Source organism: Mandrillus leucophaeus, unplaced genomic scaffold (genome assembly GCF_000951045.1).
Source record: "Mandrillus leucophaeus isolate KB7577 unplaced genomic scaffold, Mleu.le_1.0 Scaffold12, whole genome shotgun sequence".
NCBI classification, from domain to species: domain Eukaryota; kingdom Metazoa; phylum Chordata; class Mammalia; order Primates; family Cercopithecidae; genus Mandrillus; species Mandrillus leucophaeus.
The window spans coordinates 1,054,137-1,076,882 of NW_012100320.1; the positions used below are offsets into that span (position 1 = coordinate 1,054,137).

Sequence of the window (22,746 nt, forward strand, 5' to 3'; positions counted from 1 at the left end):
TTTCCTTTCCTTTCCTTTCCTTTCCTTTCCTTTCCTTTCTCTTTCCTTTCCTTTCCTTTCTCTTTCCTTTTCTTCCTTTTCTTTCTCTTTCACAGTGTCTCACTTTGTCACCCACGCTGGAGTGTAGTCACCCAGGCTGGAGACACAAACATGGCTCACTGCAGCCTCGACCTCCTAGGCTCAAGCAATTCTCCCACCTTAGCCTCCTAAGTAGTTGGGACTACAGGCACACACCACCACACCTGGCTAATTGTTTTGGTTTTTTTTTTTGTAGAGATAGAGTCTCCTATGTTTCCCAAGCTGGTCTCAAACTCCTGGGCTCAAGCGATCCTCCTGCTTGGTCTCCCAAAGTGCTGGGATTATAGGTGTGAGCTACAGAACCCTGCCCCAGTGAGCTCATTTTATTAAAACTTGTACTGTTGCCCTCTCCTGTTTTACAGCTGATTAGATTAATTTAATATGGTTAATAAATTATGATATGGCAAACTCAGAATTATCTGTGTTAATTAGGGACAGGGATAGCCTGGAAAAATGAATTCTGCAAACGATGCCTTTCCTCCTGGATTTGTTTCTGCAGATGGTCATAAAACACAGCGCGTGAAAGCAAGTTCACATCTTGAACCCTTTCTTTGTTTCCCGCATGCTGTCTTGCAGGTGACAGCAAATAAACCGGAACTGTAGTATTAGAGAAGGAGGAACAAACTTGTGTGGGCTGTTTGGTAGATAATGATTGCAGTCCCCACTTAACACCAGCTCTTTTGATGGAGTGTGTGAATTAGTTGTTTGGTGCCATTTTTTGTGCTTTTTTTCCCCATAGAAACAACGTTATACTAAATGCTAAGATTTTGCAAGGGCAGCCCCTAAAAGCTTCTTTAATTCAGAATTTGAAGTATACTTATAGCGAGTACTGTTTTCACTATCGTATGTATAATATTTGCTTCAAAACGTATTAATGCAAAAATAATATAAGTGAAAATTTTAGTTTGTAATTTTGAAAATCATCTCACATTAATATACCTAGCCTAACATAGCTACTTAATTGTTTTACACGTTGCTTTCCGTATGTGCATGTATTTTCTGCATAGTTGCAGACAGTGCATTTTATATTTTGCCACGTTTATAACATGATAACATAAGTATTTTTGAGATCTCTATATAACCTTGGTAACAATCAAGGATCACTTCTAATAGCTTCAAAATATTCCTTCATGGTAAATAAGACACAAAGGCTTCAGTGGCTACCCCAGCATTGGGAAATAAGGGGTGGGGGAGAGGAGGAAAGCTATTTTCCAGGAAGTATTTCTATGCATGCCTAAGAAAAGGCATATACACTCCCAGGTATTCTGCTATAGAAATAAGGGTCATTGCCCTTCAGGACTCAAGGTCAAGCTCGAGATTTCCAAATGAGTCTTCAGTATCTTACATGTCAGTCATTTGGGGTGACCGCCTGATGATGACCTGTTTGAAAAGCATTTTGTAACTTGGAAAAATATGCCTGAGGAAGATAGGTGCTCACAGACATTCAGTGATCCTTAATGTATTTCTCCAGTATTTGAAAAGAAGGCATGGTGGCTCACACCTGTAATCCCAGCACTTTGGGAGACCAAGGCGGGCAGATTGCCTGAGGTCAGGAGTTCGAGCCATTCTGGCCAACCTGGTGAAACCATGTCTCTACTAATAATACAAAAATTAGCCAGACGTGGTGGTGCGTGCCTGTAATTCCAGCTACTCTGGAGGCTGAGGCACAAGAATCTCTTGGACCCTGGGGGCAGAGGTTGCAGTGAGCCGAGATCGCACTACGGCACTCCAGCCTAGGTGACAGAGCAAGACTCTGTCTCAAAAAAAAAAAAAAAAAAGAAGCCAAACCAAGGAAGTAATAGAGGACAGAATCCTTTGGCACCCTGTAAAGTTAGAAGAGTGTCTTTATTTTAAGGTGAATGGCTACATATATAGATAAGTGTAATTGGCCATGAAGGTGTTGTCACCTTCAAACTTTTTTATCATAGAGGATTGTGCTTACAAATCAGGAGGATGTAGTCACTGGTAGTTTTTCATTATTGATTGGCAAAAATACGGCATTTGTACCAAAATGTTAATTTTTTTACTCATCCTCTTACCTGCATTACTCCGTTGGTTATAACTTTACTCATCAGCAATAGCTTATTATAATTATCCTTCCATCACACTGGCTACAGTTAACTGTAAGTGCTGCTTAATTTTCATACACTTTTGTGGCATTGATGTTGGTTTTGATCAAGAAAAGGCTCTTGTTAACTAGATTCAGAACACTGGAAGTTTGCAGTTATGTTTGTTTATTTTATCATCTCTTATCACTTTTTTGTTGTTGTTGTTGCTGCTGAGACAGAGTCTTGCTCTTGTCACCCACGCTGGAGTGCAGTGGTGTGATCTCGGCTCACTGCAACCTCTGCCTCCTGGGTTCAAACAATTCTCCTGCCTCAGCTTCCCGAGTAGCTGGGATTACAGGCATGCACCACCATACCCAGCTAATTTTTGTATTTTTAGTAGAGACAGGGTTTCGCCATGTTGGACAGGCTGGTTTTGAACTCCTGACCTCAGGTAATCTGCCTGCCTTGACCTCCCAAAGTGCTGGGCTTACAGGCGTGAGCCACCATGCCCGGCCTCTTATCACTTTTTATTTAGAGAAAAGTCAGGGGGATAAGAGGATGAGAGAAGGAAGAGGCAGGCCTGCAGGAAAGAATATGAGTTTACTAATTATTATATTATTTTAGAGACAGGGCCTTGCTCTGTTTCCCAGGTGGGAGTGCAGTGGCACAGTCATAGCTCACTGTAACCTTGAACTCCTAGGCTCAAATGATCTTCCTGTCTCTGTCTCCTGAGTAGCTAGGTCTATAGGCATGTGCCACCATGCCCAGCTAATTTTTAATTTAATTTGTAGAGATGGGCTCTCACTATGTTGCCCAGGCTGGGAGAGTATGACTTTAGATTTTTCTCTACTGCCTCTAGTAATTTGGTGAAGACCCTTCCTCTTCCCCTCTCTGCTAAAATGTTTATTTGTATTAACTGGGTGGGGAAAATTACCAAATTTTACAGTTCATACCAATATAAGCTGAAATATTTCTGAACAAAGTGACTTGGGAATTTTCCTGGAAAGTAAAAAAAGTATATATAGCTAAAGTTTGTTTTAACCCTGGTTGCTATCTGATATATTATGTGGATAACAATCTTTTTTATTTTTTCTTTTAAGAGTTCATTCTAAAAGGGAAAAGATATATCATTTGTTTTTAGTTAGTTGTACTATGTAGTGTTGTTACTTAGTTCTATTAGTTTTTTTTTTTAGCTTTCACTTACCTCTAAATGAATGGAAAATATGATACATGGTCAATACTTGGAAAGAGCCAAATAATCAGTTTCACTGCATTTTTGGTGCAGCATCATTGGAATGTAGCTGTAATTTTTTCCAGTGATAATTCCAGTGATTTGGCAATATGGTCTTCCCTTAGCAATAGTGCCTTAGTGCCTAAAATCAGGGATTTACTTCTTCTTTTTTTTTTTTTTTTTTTTCAACTTCAGTTTTTGAATGTCTTCAGAGTATTCACCTCACCCTTAAAAGAAACAGACCTGACTGAGCGGTCAGAATTCAAACAAGGAAATTCTCGGTTTAGGAAGTAATAGAGATTCATACTAGAGGGGTTTTCCTGCTACAAAGGTACACTTTATTGGAAACAATGGATGGGGCAGGAGAGACACAACTGGTTTTGTTTTGGAGCAGTTTGGTTCTTGAGATAGTGATGAATTAATAATGGGGAAAGAAATGGAAGCTCAGAAGCATTCTGAACTTTTATTCTTTTTTTTTTTTTTTTTTTTGAGACGGAGTCTCACTCAGTCGCCCAGGCTGGAGTGCAGTGGCCGGATCTCAGCTCACTGCAAGCTCCGCCTCCCGGGTTTACACCATTCTCCTGCCTCAGCCTCCCGATGAACTTTTATTCTTTAAGAAAGAATAAAAGGAAAGGAGTTGGAGACCAGCCTGGGCAACATGGTGAGACCCCATCTCTTAAAAAAAAAAAATTAAAAATTAGTTGGGTGTGGTGGCATGTGCCTGTGGTCCTAGCTACTTGAGAGGCTGAAGTGGGAAGATAGCTTGAGGCCAGGAGTTAAAGGCTGTTCACCAGTTAGCCCCTTTGTGAAAAGAGACTTTATTGAAGGTAAAACATCTGTTCACTGAGAATCTCTAAAATCCACATTTTGACATCGTCAAGCTTATTGCTACTTCTAGATTGAGTAACACTTGAAACACATTTCCTTTTCAAAGTGCAAGATTTGCAAAAGAGACTTGTCATGAAGTCTTTTGGCGTGGCTCAAATGGTGAGCTGAATGCTGGGTAATCTCTGCTGGCTCCTTAATCAGATTTAAAATTCTTAGTGTTTCCTAATTGTTTCTGCATACTTTATCTGAATTGTAGCTGTGTTATTACACTTTGTTTGCTATTTCTGTCTTTCTTGACTTTTGGTAATTCTAGCATTATAGAAACCTTTTATTTGTGATTCAACACATATTTTGGTAGTTATCATTTGATATATAATTATTTATTTTGCTCATTTATTTCCCAGAGATATGTTAAGAGTTAATTAGATCATTATATTTTAATCTTACAAATTAAAGCCCTTCAAGACTCAAATAGAGACATTATTTAAAACTATTCTTAATTGTACCATTTGTATATCTGTAATGCATGTTTATGGCTCAAAGAGAAATTAGTAAATTCTTCCTAATTTCTGGAATTAGTTTATGAGTTTGTTATATTTTGTTGGTATGATTAGATCTTATGGGTACAGCTGTCATATGAAGAATGCCAAGAATTGAATTTAATTTAGTAACAAATAGAAAATTCTAAAACAGTGTAAAGCCGTTCAGCTTTTTCAGCAGGAAGTGGTAATGTGTATCACTGTTGACTTATACATAAATGGCATTTAATTTGCCACTTCCTATTCATAGGATGTAAGAACCAAACACATCAGAAAATTCTAGTCCGTCTTCTTAGTTTATCAGGTATTTTTTTTAAGGGCAAGTTATATTTGCTGACCATTTGTTTGTCCCCCTTAAAAAAAATGCCCCCTTTTCCTCTGTTGGGTTGAACAAAGCTAACATAAACATATTTGGCTGCCAGTGATCATTTCACACTGTTGTTAAATGTTTTCTAAACTTACTTTTATTGTGTTTTTCCTCTTAAACTTTAGACTTTCTAATTTTCAAACAACAGTCAATTTTAATATAAATAAACCCAAATTTAAATAGTTCTAAATATATCCAGCAAAATAACTTGTACTTGGTGAAAATAGCTTTATAACTTAATGTGATGTGTATTTGTGAAAGAACAATGCCTTGAACTCTTTTCTTTCAATCTAAGTAACGTGTTTTGTTTTTTTTTTCTTTTTTTGAGAATAGTCTCATGCCATGCCAGGGCTGGGGAGTGGTGGCGCAATGATCATAGCTCACTGTAGCCTTTAACTCCTGGCCTCAAGCTATCTTCCCACTTCAGCCTTCCAAGTAGCTAGGACCACAGGCACGTGCCACAACACCCAGCTAATTTTTATTTTATTTTTTTAGAGATGGGATCTCACTATGTTGCCCAGGCTGGTCTCCAACTCCTGGCCTCAAGTGATCCTCCCACCTCAACCTCCCTAAATGTTGGGATTACAGGCATGAGCCACTGTTCCCAGCCTCGATCTAAGTAACATTCTTAATTTATTTCTACTTGTACATTTTCTCCAAGTCCTTTATTTTGAGAAAAAAATAGTTTAAAGCTTCAGTTTATAACTCATTTTTTAAAATTTCAGTAGTCAATTTTTCTAATTAGAGATTTCAACTAATTATCCTAAAATCAGCTACTCTAAAATTTCATTAATCTAAATTCACACCAAAAAAAGTATAAGCAAAATTTGATTGTCAAAGAAAGTTTCAAAACTGGCAAGAACTGTATCTTTATTGTTAATAAAAATCTTAAGCAAGGAGGTGAATGTAGCATTTCTTTAAAGTAGACTTCAATATTTGAGAAACTATTTTTCTATTTCTGGAAGATCTCTGAAATGTAAATAGACAAACCACGTAACCCATATTCAGATAGCCTGGGATCACACATGTTTCCAAATGTACTTTTGAAACAAAGTCCTTTTTTTTCTCCTTTTTAGTTGTAAAAGCACAGTATTTAACTTCTGCTTCTTAAAGTGGGTCAAAGGGGATAGATAACCTTTGTAGAAAAATGTGCAGTGCTGTGAGTAAACCCAGCATTGAAATCTTTCATTGTTATCATTCATTGAAAGGCTGAATGACCCAGAAGTCTGAATTTTTTTTCAAGGTTCTCATGACTGCAGCCAAATTAGTCTTTCAAAAGAAATTCAGTGGGAACCAGGTATAGAAAACCTTAGTTGAAGGTCCCTGATGTTTTTCTACCCCTGATTTTTCTGGACCAGGCAGCAGACTTCCCTAAGATAGTACCCAAAGCAGGAGAGCTGTGTGTGTTCTAAGCTGCACCACCCACCGGCCAAAATTCATCAAGTCACAGCTCATGCTGGAGGTCAGGAGAACTAGCTGGCCCTAGAGAGAGAGTTCCGAAGGCCAAGAAAAGTACTCTTTCCCACACTCCAGCAATGGTATCCTTTCACCCATTCACAAACCCAGGGGCAACCTCCCTATTCTCTTGAAACAGAAAAGATTATGTTATTAACATCTGTTGACTGACTAATTTAACTTTAGTGTAAAAGACTCTTGTCAATCTGTCCCTTTCCCATGTTCAATTATATCTAATTTGTGGAATGAAAAGTGGCCCAGTACTGCTCATTCCAAGTTCCTTTTCCCTGTTAGATCTGTTAACTATGGACTTGGGCCAGGTTGGAAGTTTCCTTCTCTCTGTTTTGCTGGCCAAGCCCTTCCCCTCAGCTGCCTCCAGCGACATCACTGGTTGCTGAGAAATAGCTGATAAGCAGTACTCTGGGTAAGTGCTTGCTCCTTACCCCTCACTGGTGCCTCATGGTGAGGTATCTGGGAGCTCTGGTGCCCTGTGGGTTGCCCTGGACAATGCAGAAACCTCAAATACCCCACTGCCTTCTCCTCAGAGGTTCAGGAAAGAGCCTCCTGGCCCAAACCTCCCACCCCAAGGGTGGGGCAGTGGCTTGTCTGCCTTCTTCACTTGAATGGAAAATCAGAACTCCTTTGTTCTTCCTGCCAGAGTGCCACTCCCAACAGTGACCCAAATGTGTATTCTTCACTTGTTCTTGGTCCAAGTCAAAACTCCTTTTCCACGAGGTGGAGAAGAAAAGTCCCCAAACCCCCTGCTTGAAATCAGAGTAGCTAGCATTCCTTGCCACCCCAGTTCCCTGCTCTGCCCCTCACTTTCTGAACTTGATCCAATCTGAACTTGATCCAGTATTAGTTATCTGGAAATCTGACGTGTGAAGGCATGCATTCATTAATGGTGGTAGAAAAATCAACCAAAATTTCAGAGATAAAATGTACCCTAGAAGATTTAGTCAGGGAAAGAGCAGGCACTGCCATACCACCTTTGTTCGATACAAAGAAGGGCTGTAAGCCATTGGTGACCAGGGATGGATAGGGTGGGCTACCAAGGGCTCACAGGACCTCTTTATACTGTATTAAATAAGGGCGATAGAGCCTCCTTTTCCCCTGACTAAATCTTGTAAGGTACCCCTCATCTCTAAAATTTGCTTTGGTTTTTAACTGCCATTAATGAACATGCCTCCATGTATGTTTTCCAGGTTACTAATATTTGCTTTTTAAAAGAATTTCAAAAACTTTTAGACCTATTAAAGTATAGCTAATATAAAACATTCCTATGTCCATGTACCCACCACTCAATTTTGGAAATAATAAATTATAGAGTCGAAGTCCTCTATGAATCCCTCCTCTTCCATTTCTCTCTAGAGGTAACATTGAGTATTATCCTCAATTTGTTAATAATCATTCCTATCCATGTTTTATACTTTAATTATACATGGATATATATATTAAAAAAACATATATATGAATGATAATACTGTTGTGTTGGTATTTTAAATATTTTTTCAGAAATATACAAATTGGTTTGACTGTATATTTCTGCGACTTGTTCTTTTCACTTACCGTCATCTTTTTAGATTCATCTATGTTGATAAATATGGCTTTTGTTCACTGCTCAAGTATTCCTTCTCTTCTTGTGTACCAAGGCATTCTGCAGTTGGTGGACATTTTAAGTTGTTGCCTGTGTTCTATACTATGACCCTTAAAGAGGAGGTTTCCCCACCAAGATGTGGACATTCTTGTACGTATCTCTTGTATTCCTCTTTGGGAAGGCCTGATCTTTCAGTGCCAAAACTTGATTTTAACCTAACCTTTTTTTGTTGGTCTTCATGAATCTGGGTAAATTGCTGCGTCTCTCTCGGCCTCAGTTTCCTTAGCTACACAGACAGGACTCAACTAAATGATCTCTAAAGTACTTCTCAAGTCTGTAATTCCGTGATTCTCTTTCATACTTATTTCCCTGTCTCCTTATGTTATAAGCAACCATTTAGCGTAAGAGTCAATTCAGGAAAGCAAAATCCATTAGAGAGAGAGAGAGTTTTTAAATTCAAAATGAAAATGTCTTTGAGTCATTCCCTTGGGAATGTTTTCTTACAATTTATATTTCCTATTGTATTGACTAGATAAATATTAATGAGGAAACTGGGACTACTTTAAAACCATCAAAAAATGAATGTTGAGGCATATTTGAACAACATGGAAATACCTTTGGAATCTTGCCTCCTACACTTAGATGATGGATTGTATTTCCAGCTGGGTGGGCTGCATGCCTCCTGGTGGGTCATGGATTGCTCATGAGTCAGGATGACTCAGGGACGTCATTTTGAACATGAATTATTATATCATGTGCTGCCAAAAAATGATGCTCTCAAAAAGACTTTTGAAATACAAAAAGGCTTTTTAAAAAAATTGTGGGTACATAGTAGATGTATATATTCATGGGTTACATGAGATATTTTGATACAGGCATGCAGTGAGTAATAATAATCACATCAGGGCAAATGGAGTATCCATCACTTCAAGCATTTTTATCCTTTGTGTTACAAACAGTCCAATTATACTCATAGTTATTTTAAAAGGTATAATTAAATTATTTTTGATTATAGTCACCCTGTTGTCCTAGCAAATACTAGGTCTTATTCTTTCTAACTGTTTTTTGTACCCATTAACCATTACCACTTTCCCCTACCCCCCACTACCCTTCCCAACCTAACCGTTCTTCTACTCTTTACCTCCATGAATTCAATTATTTTGATTTTTAGCTCCCACAAATAAATTAGAACTTGTGAAGTTTGTCTTCCTGTACCTGGCTTATTTCACTTAATATAATGACCTCCAGTTCCATCCATGTTGATGCAAATGACAGGATCTCATTCTCTTTATGGCTGAATAGTACTCCATTGTGTATATGTACCACATTTTCTTTGTCCATTCATCTGTTGATGGATGCTTAGATTGCTTCCAAATCTTGGCTATTGTGAATAGTGCTTCAATAAACATGGGAGTGCAGTTATTTCTTTGACATACTCATTTCCTTTCTTTTGGAGCAGGATTGCTGGGTCATATGATGGCTCTGTTTTTAATTTTGTGAGGAACCTTCAAACTGTTCCCCATAGTGGCTGTACTAATTTACATTCCCACGAACAGTGTACAAGGGTTCCCTTTTCTCCACATCCCTGCCAGCGTTTGTTATTGCCTATCTTTTGGATAAAAGCCATTTTAACTGGGGTGAGATGATATCTCATTGTAGTTTTGATTTGCATTTCTCTGATGATCAATGATGTTGAGTACCTTTTCATGTATCTGTTTGCCATTTGTATGTCTTCTTTTGAAAAATGTCTGCTTATGTCTTCTGCTCATGTTAAAATCAGATTATTAGATTTTTTTCCTGTAGAGCTGTTTGAGCTCCTTATATATTCTGATTATTAATAGCTTGTCAGATGGGTAGTTTGCAAATATTTTTTCCCATTCTGTGGGTTGTCTCTTCACTTTGCTGATTGTTTCCTTTGCTGTACAGAAGCTTTTTAACTTGATGTGATCCTGTTTGTTCATTTTTACATTGGTTGGCTGTGCTTGCAGAGTATTACTCTAGAAATATTTGCCCAACCCAACGTCCTGGAGAGTTTCGACAATGTTTTCTTTTAGTAGTTTCATAATTTGAAGTCTTAGATGTAAGTCTTTAATCCATTTTGATTTGATTTTTGTGTATGGTGGGGGTTAGGGGTCTAGTTTCATTCTTCTGCATACAGATATCCAGTTCTCCCAGCACCATTTATCCCCCAGTGTATGTTCTTGGCACCTTTGTCAAAATGAGTTCACTGTAGATGTATAGATTTATCTCTGGGTTCTCTATTCTGTTCCACTTATGTATGTGTCTGTTTTTATGCTAGTACCATGCCATTTTGGTTACTATAGCTCTGTAGTATAATTTAAACAAAGGGCTTTTTGACCTTAGGGATAATGCCCTTCAATAACTATGTTTTTTGAGATTGTATAGTTCTTTTAAATTAAAAAAAAAAATAAATAAAGTTGCTCCCTTACTGCCAGGATAACCTCTGGTTCTTGCTGCTGTTGGTGTGATAGCCCCCTCCTTCTTTCCAGTCTCCAGTCATCTGGGGCTAGGGGATAAGCCATGTCTTTGGAGTTGTGAACTCAAGGGCTCTTCTAGCAGCTGTGGTCACAGTTCAGCACAGAGATGTTGTGGCAGCTACTTGGGCTTCTCATTGTCCCCTTTTTCTTTCTTATTTTCTAGTTCTTAGCCAAACACTACATGAAATTGCCTTCAGAGAAGTACTACAGTTTCTCATTAAATGTAATAGCATTCATGACAGGGTAGTAGTGCAGCTCTTTCATATAGATATGAATATAAAATTTGTCCTTTCATATAGCTATGAATATAAAATTTTATTAATGAGATAGGTTTGAGTATTATATAGAGGATATATAATATGTATATAATATAGAGATACTATGATTTTTCTCAATAGCCTTTCTATTCTATTTTCAGCAGCCTGTGGATTCTAGGAGTGACCCAGGTCCAGGGATAGGCCTTGATTAATCTAAATTTAGAGAATGGATTTAGATTAATCCAATCTTGGTAATTCTCCGTGGCAGTGATTAGTTCAGAATTCATCCTTAGCCTGCCAGAACATGATATTCCCATGGTTATAAGTCCAGAAATGAGACATGAAGGAAAACTCACTAGAGGCTTTGGGGAAACGCTTTCTCACTTTTGAGAGGCAGAGGAAAATAATCTATTTTCATCTGGTATTGCTGTTGTGGTCAGGAACTGCTGTCAGTCAAGAGTGTGAAATTGATACTCCCTGGACGGCAGAGCCCAGGGAGGTGCAGAGAAGGGAGCTGGAGCCCTAGATTGAGCCATCTCTGAACCCCAGCTCACCACTGAGCTTGTTGTGGATGAGTCAACAAATTACCTTAAGCTAGTTTGATTTGGGGTTTCTGTATTTGCAGTTGAAAGCATCCTAATTATATTATCATTTTACAGCTAATTATTCTTTTAATCCCTGGAGTAGCATCAGGAAATTATCTTTGCTTTAAATTTTAACATGAATGTTAATTCACTACTGATATTATTGCCAAGCTAATTGTATTGTGTCTTTATTTTCTTATTGAAATAAGATTTCTCAGCATCCTTACTATTGTAACTATAATATATTAAGAAATTTCCAAAGTTTTTTTTTTTTTTAAGACAGAGTCTCACTCTGTTGCCTGGGCTGGAGTGTGGTGGTGCAACCTCACCTCACTGCAACCTCCACCTCCTGGGTTCAAGTGATTCATTCTCCTGCCTCAGCCTCCCTGCTAGCTGGGATTACAGGCACCCGCCACCACGCCCAGCTAATTTTTATATTTTTAGTAGAGTAAGGGTTTCACCATGTTGGCCAGGCTGACCAACTCCTGACCTCAGGTGATCCGCCCGCCTTGGCCTCCCAAAGTGCTGGGATTACAGGCATGAGCTACCGCACCTGGCCAAATTTCCAAAGTTTTTAAAGCCATCTTCACCCTTAGTAGTATATAATGTTTACTTAAATATGTAAGAGTACTTACCCTTTAATTTAGTTACTGTACACATGTTTCTGTGCATAACTCAACGGGCAAAGAGAGGATAGAGTCTTTGCATGATCTGAGAGCAATTGCAGGGCACTATGTTAATAAAACCCAATGACACAGGATTAAATCACTGTGCAAAAGCCAGGTCTTGAGGTAGGAATGGGCATGGCTGAGTGAAGAGCTGAGGAGAGAAGAGAGAGAATTACATGGGTGGAATGGCATCCTCAGAGAAGGCTGCAAAGTGAGGTGGTCATGCAGGAGTGAAGGAAAGGAGGTATGGGGCCCACTGAAAGAAGCAAAAGGTCTCGTGTGGAGAAACTCTGAGGTTTGCAGTGTCAGGAGAATGGTGCATCTGGTGGGAAAGGCTGTATCACCAGGCTGAAGAAGTTGGCTCCGTGGCTTCTTAAATAGTACAGCGACATTACCACATGGATTGTTGCAAGTTATTCTAGAAGTGGCATATAGGGGAATTAGACCAGGGAGAGATGTTGGCACAGTATCCTGGAAAGCTATTACAAATAATCCATGCATGAAGTGACAAGAGCTGTCGGGTTATAGACTCTCAATGTGTAATCTCTTAGGTTTATATGGAATTTCAGAGATCCCAGAGCACGTTCACATAAATCATCTAATTTATCTAATTAGATCCTGTCAACCCTTTTTTATGGATGAGGATATGTAGATTCAGAGCAGTCAAGCAGCCTGTTCACAAGTTTTTAGTGACAGAACCTAACCTACAGTTCAGTGCTTTTCAATGAATTTTTACCACTTTTAGTGAAATTCTTACTTTCTAAAACTATTGCCTATTTTAGGTCCCCACTTACTTTTTTTTTCCATGTTGTGCTAATTTGAATTTGTTCTACAGCACTTGTCTGTCAGTTGGCCCTTGACAGCAGCATAAGCAAAAGCTAAATGCCATAGTTCACAGCTCTTACAAACATCGAAAACCTTTGAGCAGTGAAAAGATGGCTAAGTATCACCATCTTGTAGAACTTCTCACATAACTGAAAGATAATGTTCCTAACAAATACCAAAAAAAAAAAAAGCCTCTGTCAGTAGAAAGTTTTTGAAGTGTTTTAGATGAATGGAGAGTGAGACTTTAAGGAGCCTCAAATTGGCATTGTTGAGTAAAGGTGGTAAAGTTGCCCATGACTTCCAATTACAGGCAAAATCAACCTTAAAAGAACAGGAGTTACTATCTTTTAAGGAAAGTATTAATCTGAACAAATATTCTGGTATATGATGTCTTTTATTTAAAATGTGAATGAAGGTCGGGCAGGCTAGCTCATGCCTGTAATCCCAGCACTTTGGGAGGCTAAGGCAGGTGGATCACATGAGGCCAGGAATTCGAGACCAGTCTGGTCAACATGGTGAAACCCCGTCTCTACTGAAAATACCAAAGTTAGCTGGGTGTGGTGGAGCACACCTGTAATCCCAGCTAGTCGGGAGGCTGAGGCAGGAGGCAGGAGAATCTCTTGAACCCAAGAAGCAGAGGTTGCAGTGAGCCAAGATCACGCCACTGCACTCCAGCCTGCACGACAGAAGGAAACCCGTCTCAAAAAAATAAATAAATAAAATAAGTGAATGAACTCTTCAGTGGTGAAATGTTGAACATTAGCCTTCTAATTAATTTATTCAAGTATACAGCAGGCATTTTGAAAGTCATTATTTTTTGTTTTGGTAAAAAACATAATATGTAAGTTGCAATCTTAACCATTTTTAAGTGTACAGTCCAGTAGTTTTACACATGTTCACACTGTTGTGCAAATGATCTCTGGAACTATTTCATCTAGCAAATCTGAAACTCCAAACCTATTAAACAACTATTCCTTTCCCCCTCCCTCCAGATCCTGGTAACTACCATTGTACTACTATTCTGTTTCTATGGATTTGGAAAGTCATGAATTGTTTTAAAATGTTAATCTGAAGAAACATGTATTGAGTACATACCAGGTGCTGGGCATTCTTCTTGATGCCAGGCCCAGAGAGAGGTAAAGGTTGGAGGAAGATTCCTAGAGGGTCTTTGTTACACTGGATTTGGTGGCATGTAAAACGTAAATCAAAATAAAAATCAATGTCTATTAAATCTTACATGAGTGATGGAAACAGGACATTTTGTCAGATGCTAGCAGTAATATTTATGCTGAGTTGCTGAGTTTTGTGTCACCTTTCCAGACCCGGAAATGCTGAGGGAGGTACCTTAACGGAGAAAATGTGAGCCAGATAACTTGGGAATATTGGTTATCAGATTGTGTTAGGTTGCCATTAAAAAGAATGGCAAAAACCACAATTACTTATGCACCAACCTAATACTTATTAATAATTTATGATTGTTAGTGAGGGGAAATAATGATTGAGAAGGTGTTCTGCTAAATTAGCTTGGGTGTGATTGTTGCCTATTTCAAGACTCACAAGAGTATCTAAAAAGGCTCCCTGGGGGAAAAGTACCACACAGAGAAAAAGGGGGGAAATTCAGTTGGTTTATGTCTATGCATTGTACAAAGCTGGAGCTAGGAAGCAGCCTTTTGGGGTGCTTTCATTGTTTATATGAAGAAACATTGTAGTAACTTAGCAGTTGAATGCTCCCCACCTAAAAAAACTGTAGTTGGCTGGGCACAGTGGCTCACACCTGTAATCTAGCACTTTGGGAGGCCGAGGCGGGCGGATCACAAGGTCAGGAGATCGAGACCATCCTGGCCAACATGGTGAAACCCCATCTCTACTAAAAATACAAAAATTAGCTGGGCACGGTGGTGCATGCCTGTAGTCCCAGCTACTCGGGAGGCTGAGGCAGGAGAATCACTTGAACCTCGGAGGCGGAGGTTGTAGTGAGCCGAGATCGCCCCACTGCGCTCCCGCCTGGCAACAGAGTGAGACTCCGTCTCAAAAAACAAAACAAACAAAACTGGAGTTAATGTTTAAGTCAATTTAGAGGATACGTAATTTACATGTTTTCCTGAAATTTCTTGGAAACCACTTTAAGGGGTTCTGTATAGCAGTGGTCCCCAACCTTTTTGGCACCAGGGACTGATTTCATAGAAGACAATTTTTCCTCCAGTGACTGGAGGTGGTAGTGGTGTGGGAGTGGGGGTGGTTTAGGAATGATTCAAGCGCATTACTTGATTATTATTATGCACTTATATTATATTTTATTACGTTGTAATATATAGTAAAATAATTATACAACTCACCAAGGTAGAATCAGCTGGAGCCGTGAGCTTGTTTTCCTGCAACAAGATGGTCCTATCTGGGGGTGATAGAAGACAGTGACAGATCATCAGGCATTAGATTCTCATAGGAGTGTACAACCTAGATCCCCCGCATGTGCAGTTCACAATAGGGTTTGCGCACCTATGAGAATCGAATGCCACCGCTGATCTGACAGGAGGCTGAGCTTAGGCGGCAATGCAAGTAATGGGGAGCAGCTGTAAATACAGATGAAGCTTCTCTCACTTGCCTGCCACTCACCTCCTGCTGTGCAGCCCAGTACTGGTCCGTGGCCCAGGGGTTGAGAACCCCTGCTGGATAGAATGCAAAATAATAGAAAAATCTAAACAAAGCTGAGTAGCCAGATGATGAGGATTTGGCAAATTGCAACTAAGTTGTATTCACTAACTGGTCTCCTCAGAAAGCTTATTCCTAATATATGATAGAGCTTGCTGATATTTGTCAAGGGCTTTGTGGTTCCTTGTCATTGACAGTGATAAATAAGTTTTGAACTACCATAGTGGGGGAAAATATGTGAGGGAAGGGTTGAACTTTTGAAGTGCCAGAGCCCTTCAAAAGGCATAGCCCTTCGAAAGCCAAAACTCTTGACTTCAGGTTAGAATCATCTGGGAAACCTAAAAGTTACCAGTGCCCAGGTCCCACCCTTGACTAATTAAGTCACGATCTCAGAATTTGGGGAAGGGGGTGGGCCTAATCATGAATTTTTGTGTGTGTTTTTTTAAATATTTCTCAGTCATCTTAGTCCATTTTCTGCTGCTATGACAGAATACCTGAAACTGCATAGTTTATAATGAACAGAAATTTATTTAGCTTATAGTTCTGGAGGCTGGGAACTCCAAGGGTATGGCATCAGCATCTGTTGAGGACCTTCATGCTTCATTATCTCATGCTGGGAGACTGGAAAGGGAAGTACGCTCGTGCAGAAAAGAATGTAGGAGGAGCAGGACTCACTTTTATAAAAACCCACTCTCAAGATAACTCACTCCTGTGATAAGGACAATCCATTCTTACAGGCTCCACATGAATCAGCTCTGAAAGGTCCCACCTCTTAGTACTTAGTATCTCTAAGGTCCCACAATGGCAATCTAATTTCAACGTGAGCTTTGGAGAGGACATTCAGATCATAGTACCAGGCAATTCTAGAGTACAGTCAGGGCTAAAGTCTATTCTGCCTGTTTTCAGCTCTAGCAAGTAATCTGTGGGGAACATTTATTAAAATGTGTATAAAATACTTGCTAACTGTTTAAAATAGATATGCAGGCTTTCCCTCCCGTACTGTCAAATATGCAGATTTTTTTCCATAGTCAATTGCAAAATCTGAATAAAAAAATGGAAGAGGATGGAGGAATATTCTTTAAAGAGGTCCCATAGCCTTCTTTAGGGAAGGATTGGGGTTGAGGAGTAGATAGGAAGCATTGTTTACATGTACTTCAGGAAGTTGGAAATATGGCATGTTCTCAATCTATCTAAATTATATAACTTTGCAGGATGTGATCCATTTGTGTCAGAATAATGAGGCATATAATACGTTGCATTTAACATGTGTGGGAATTCTTTGCTGAGTAATTAGCATTCCTTTCTCCAGCCTGTATTCAGAGGAAACATACCATTCACACCCTCTCTGTGTTCACATTTTCCAGTGCGTTGGAGAGCTTTTTTTCAATAGAAATCTTTGTCCTCTTCCTAATGAGACTTGGATTACATCTGAAGAAACTTAACATATCTTTCTTTGTTTTTCTGGCAGGAATTGATTTTAAAATCAGAACGATAGAACTAGATGGAAAGAAAATTAAGCTTCAGATATGGTAAGTAAACACACACACAGAGTTTCTGCTTTAATTGGGAATTGAAAGTAGGAATTAAATGTGAATTGTAATAAGTTAGAGTCATCTTGTGATAGCTAAAACATCTTTTCTTTATCAGAAGCAAGGGGAAATAAGTAAGTATTGGGAATCCTTCAAAGGTATCTCCACCAAGAGCTGGGAAGGTGAGAAAGGGTACTAACTGTTGGAGCCAGAAGAGATCCCATAGCTCATCTTTCCGAAACTACAATTTTTGAGGGGAGGAAACTAAATTCTAAGGAATGCAGATTACTTCTTCGTCACAGTTGTTGTAGCTTTGAAATCTGGTAAGACAAAGTAATCACGTCGTAGGAACCTTTGGCAGGAAGTACAGATCTAGGTTCTAGCCATGATGCCTCCACATTGATGGCTTTGGGCCCGTTATTTCCCTTCTTGGTCTCACCTTTTCCTCACTTGTAAATTGGTTGGATTGATGACACTGGAGGTTCCCCTCCAGCTATGATATTTTATGATTTATTTGCATATTTCTTATTAAGTAGAAAAATGAAGACAGAGAAAAAAAAGAAAAAAATTATGTCATAGTTCAGGCTGCTCTGTAAGATATTTTTAAACACACTTTTTTTCTCATACATAGCACAGTACTTCTGACACCAGATGTCAGGGGGTTTCCCCTACCAACACCAGGTAATTCTCCAGCCGATGCCAATTGGGTGTCCTATACTTTTTAATTTTCTTTTTCTTTCTGGGTTGTCCTATAATTGAAGTCAATTCTGATACTGTCTACCTGGAGATAGCGTCAGATCCCACAGGTTGAGGGCTGGGTCCCGCAGTGTCCCCACTTCAGCTGCCAGTTGCAAGTACAGGTTAAGTATCCCTTATCCAAAATGCTTGGGAACAGAAGTGTTTCCGATTTTGGATTTTCTTGGATTTTGGAATATTTGCATATACATAATGAGATATCTTGGGGGTGGCACTCAAGTCTAAACACTAAATTCATTTATGTTTCATATACAGCTTATACACATGAAGCTGAACATAACTTTATACAATATTTTAATTTTTTTTTTTTGAGACGGAGTTTCGCTCTTGTTGCCCAAGCTGGGGTGCAATGGCATGATCTCAGCTCACTGCAATGTCCACCTCCCGGATTCAAGTGATTCTCCTGCCTCAGCCTCCTGAGTGGCTGGGATTACAGGCATATGCCACCATGCCCTGCTATTTTTTTGTATTTTTAGTAGAAATGGGGTTTCTACATGGTAGCCAGATGGTCTTGAACTCCTGACCTCAGGTAATCCGCTCGCCTTGGCCTCCCAAAGTGCTGGGATTACAGGTGTGAGCCACTGCGCCTGGCCAATGAAATTTTTTGAATAAACTGTGTTGTATGCCTACATTTTGACTGTGACCCATCACATGAGCTCAGGTGTGGAATATTCCACTGTGGCATCATGTCAGCACTCAAAAAGTTTTGGATTTGGGAGCATTTTAGATTTTGGATTTTCAGATTAGGGATACTCAATTGTAGTAGGTTGTCACCTCTACTTCTGACCGACTGGCTATAAATTGGGATTCTGATGACCCCTCCTCTGATTCCTTTAATTTACTAGAGCAGCTTACAGAACTCAGGGAAACACTTTATTTGTGTTTACCCATTTATTATTGCAAGGAATACAGATGAACAGCCAGATGGAAGAGATGCACAGGGCAAGGCCTGTGGGAAGGGGTGAGGAACTTCCACACTTCCTTCCTTGTGGGAGGGGGCATCTACCTTCCAAGCACATCCAGCACCTCCACGTGTCTCACTATCCTGAAACTCTCCAAACCCAGTCCTTTTGGATTTTTATGGAAGCTTCCTTATGTAGCCATGATTGATTACATCGTGGGCCATTGGTGATTAAGTCAACCTTTAGCCCCTCTCCCTTCTCCAGAGGTTGGGTGATAGGACTGAAGTTCCAGCCCACCTATTAGTTGGTTGGTTCTCCTGGCAACCAGCCTCCTATCCTGGGGCTGGACAGGAGCCCCAGCCACCAGTTATTTCATTAGCACACAAAAAGAACTTAAACACTTTGTTGGAGAGTCCAAGAATTTTACTATCTGTGTGCCAAGAATCAGGAGCAGAGACCAAATATGTTTCTTATTGTATGTATTTCTTACTGTATCACACTATCACAGCTACTATAACAAAAATACCATAGACGGGTGTCTTAAACAATAAACATTTATTTCTCACAGTTCTGGAGGCTGGGAAATCCAAGATCAGGGTGCCAGTAGATCCGGCGTCTAGTGAAGGCTTGCTTCCTGATTTGTAGACAGCTATCTCACTTGTATCCTCACATGGCCCAGAGAGAGATCATCTCTCTGGTGTCTCTCAGAAGAGCACTAATCCCTTTCACAAGGGCTCCACCCTCATGACCTAATTACCTCCCAAAGTTCCCCTATCTAAATACCATCACATTGAGGATTAGGCTTCAACATATAAATGTTGGAGGAACATAAACTATCAGTCCTTAGGATGTTTCCCAACTCTAATGTTGCAATATACAAGGCAAAGATCTTATGATTACCCAACTCTGGTTCATAAACTCCTGAAGAATCTGTCCAACTACAATGAATAAATATGGTTCCTCCAGATTGCTAGATTGAATATTTTTGACATGAACTCAGAAGCTCTTCTTAGATTTTTTTTTAACCTCCTAGAAGCTGGTTTAATTTCTTTCAGTTCAGTGCCTTGCATGGAGCCATATAGATTTGGAGCTTTGGGGAGGTTTTGGGTGATGTTTGCAGATCTAATGTGTAATGATGACAGCAGTAGACAAAACGTAGAATTCAGAGCAGCACTGACTAAGAATGAGGCAGGGCTAAAGAGTAAAGTTATACATATTAGCTTTTGCCTTAGGCTCTATTTCTTTTTTGAATCTCAGAACTGGGATAGAAGAAGAATATCCCCCAGCCCTTCTTTTATAGAGAAGGAAACAGGGACTGAGAGTGATTAGGTCCACCTGAGGGCATATGTGATGAAGCTGGGACAACTACTCAACTGCCCTGTAACGTAGTGATTAGCTTCCTAGTGGTTTCCAGTGTACTTCATTGGAAAATGTTATGAAGGTTACTATAGGCTGCCCTTTCCATCCATTGGTATTGAACAAGATGCCAAATATTTTACAGATTTAAAAAATTACATCTTTTCTCATGATCCCTACCTTGGGTTTCTCAGAGAATTTCTGACTCTGTGCTGTATAGTCCTGATCATAAGTGTTTCTAGGAGCCTGTGTGTGATCAGCTAATTATAACTTAATAGAGAGTAGCCACAACATCATGGCACTCTCTCTCATTACTCTCAGCAATAAAATTGTCTCCATTCAGTCCTCACAACTTACATTTAGAGTGGTAATGTTTTTCTTCCATCCTCACTGCAAAGTGGGTTCTAGGTCAGCAGTGTGTTCAAATCAAGAAAATATCGTTAGTCTATCCAAAAGTGCTTGGCTTCCATTTCCCCATGATTTGTTAGCTGTGCATCAAACAAGTGCCCCATGTATCTAATGCTGATCAAAGAGAATGACAAGAGAAGATAGCTTTTGTGTGAGGCCTGGCCCAGAGCTGAACAGCTGAGACCTAAGATGCTTGTCTCCTTCAAGAGTATGAGCTGGGCGGGGCGCGGTGGCTCACACCTGTAATCCCAGCACCTTGGGAGACCGAGGCGGGTAGATCACAAGGTCAGGAGTTGGAGACCATCCTGGCCAATATGGTGAAACCCCGTCTCTACTAAAAATACAAAAATTAGCTGGGTGTGGTGGCAGGCGCCTGTAGTCCCAGCTACTCAGGAGACTGAGGCAGGAGAATTGCTTGAACCCGGGAGGCAGAGGTTGCAGTGAGCCAAGATCGTGCCACTGCACTCCAGCCTGGGCAACAGAGCGAGACTCTGTCTCAAAAACAAACAAATAAATAAATAGTATGAGCTCTTTAGTGGCAGAGCTTGGGCCATAGTTCCTCTGAGCTTGTTTTCTCATCTGCAGAACTTGGATACTGGTAACACCCCCACCCAGTAGCCCACCCTACTGGGCTGTGGTAGACATCACGTGAGTGCAGTGTGAAAGTATTTTGTAAGGTATATGTCTACGTTGAGGTATTTATTGCTTTTTAACTTATGATATTCCCTTGGGCCTTCATCTTTTATTAGGATTTGATATATACTAGATTTCTAGTATATTTCCACAAATGCTGCTTTCTGTACTGCAATTAAATTGTCTTAGTAGCACAGGGAATGAATTAGCTCTGGCTGGAAGTGGAAAATTTGAGAATATTGATTTTCTCAAGTATCAAGGAAATTTAACTTCCTTTATAGGATTGCTTCTATAAATGAAATCAGAAACTCTTGTATTTTTCAGAATGCATTTTAATGGTATGCCATCAGCTAAAAAGCAAAAATATATGAAAGTTTATAGAGTTTTGACATGTTGTTTATGTTTAGAAGTCTTTGAAAACATTGTCAAAATTTATGTGTTGAACTCCAGGTCCCCATGAAATCATGGGCTCCATAGCTGAACGAGTTCTTAAGGAGATCTATTTTATTGTGCTCTGCTGAGCAGAATGTACACAGTAATAAGTCCAGCTCAACTGCTTGCTTTATACAGAAATCAGACATTCAGGCAAGAAAGCAAAGTGCTTTAATCATTAAGCACTTACAAAAAGGATTATAACTACCTCCGGGAGTCCAAGAATTTAGAATTATTCTCTATTCCCTCCCACGTGTGTTCGACTAATATAACACGCCAGTTCTTAGGAGGATTTTTCTGTCTATTTTTCTGTTGCTGTTTTTATCAAGGTCTGGGTTTTTCACCCAGGTCATTGTGAGCTCTTGACAGGCTCCTGTGGCCACCACCACCTCCAGCTTGCAGATGTGCAGAGGGCTCCCTTTGTGTCTCATTCTCCTTTCCCCTGTGACCACTGCACCCTGAGCAGACCAGAATTACATCTCCTACAGCAGGGTTTCTCCTCAGTGATGCTGGTGATGACTTTAAAAACCACTCTCCTTTGTTTCATATTTTAGGGACACAGCGGGTCAGGAAAGATTCCGAACAATCACAACGGCGTACTACAGAGGAGCCATGGTGAGTGTGTTGTAGGGTTTTGTAACTCTTCAGGTAGAAGTAAAGCATGAATGTTTGTTTGCCAAGATTATAGGATTCAAGCTGGAGTCTAGTACAATGGAGAAAAATACAATTTATGATGGGGAAACAAGACATTTAAAGGGTTTTTTGGTTGTGTTTAGCAACTGTGTACTTTGCCAGTGGTCTTCATCATAATAATCAGGTGATTAACTTATAGATGTTCTAGAACTCCTCCACACATTCTGATATGATTCTATATTTTCATTATTTTTCCTTTTATTAATACCTTATGGCAATCTTAGCAAACCACAAGCCCTATGACTAAGTATTCCTTTCTTATACTCTCTTGTCATTCAGCCCTGCCACCATTATCTCTTACCTCACCACCTCCACAACATCCACTGCTGTGGCTCATGTCTCTGTCATCCCCCTGACCACATTGTGCCAGCTGGCCGGAAAGAATCTGGTGAATCTTGACTACCAAGTTCTTT

At 39.7% G+C, this 22,746-nt stretch overlaps 1 protein-coding gene across 2 annotated transcripts in view; it reads left to right on the top strand.

The window, feature by feature from the left end:
* The window catches only part of RAB8B (RAB8B, member RAS oncogene family), an 87,026-nt gene that overhangs the window by 41,147 nt on the left and 23,133 nt on the right, over positions 1-22,746 (top strand). For both annotated transcript variants that reach the window (XM_011967743.1, XM_011967754.1), the window contains exons 2-3: positions 17,093-17,153; positions 22,195-22,255. In XM_011967743.1, the coding sequence (XP_011823133.1) occupies positions 17,093-17,153; positions 22,195-22,255 (122 nt within the window). The remainder of the gene's footprint in view (positions 1-17,092; positions 17,154-22,194; positions 22,256-22,746) is intronic.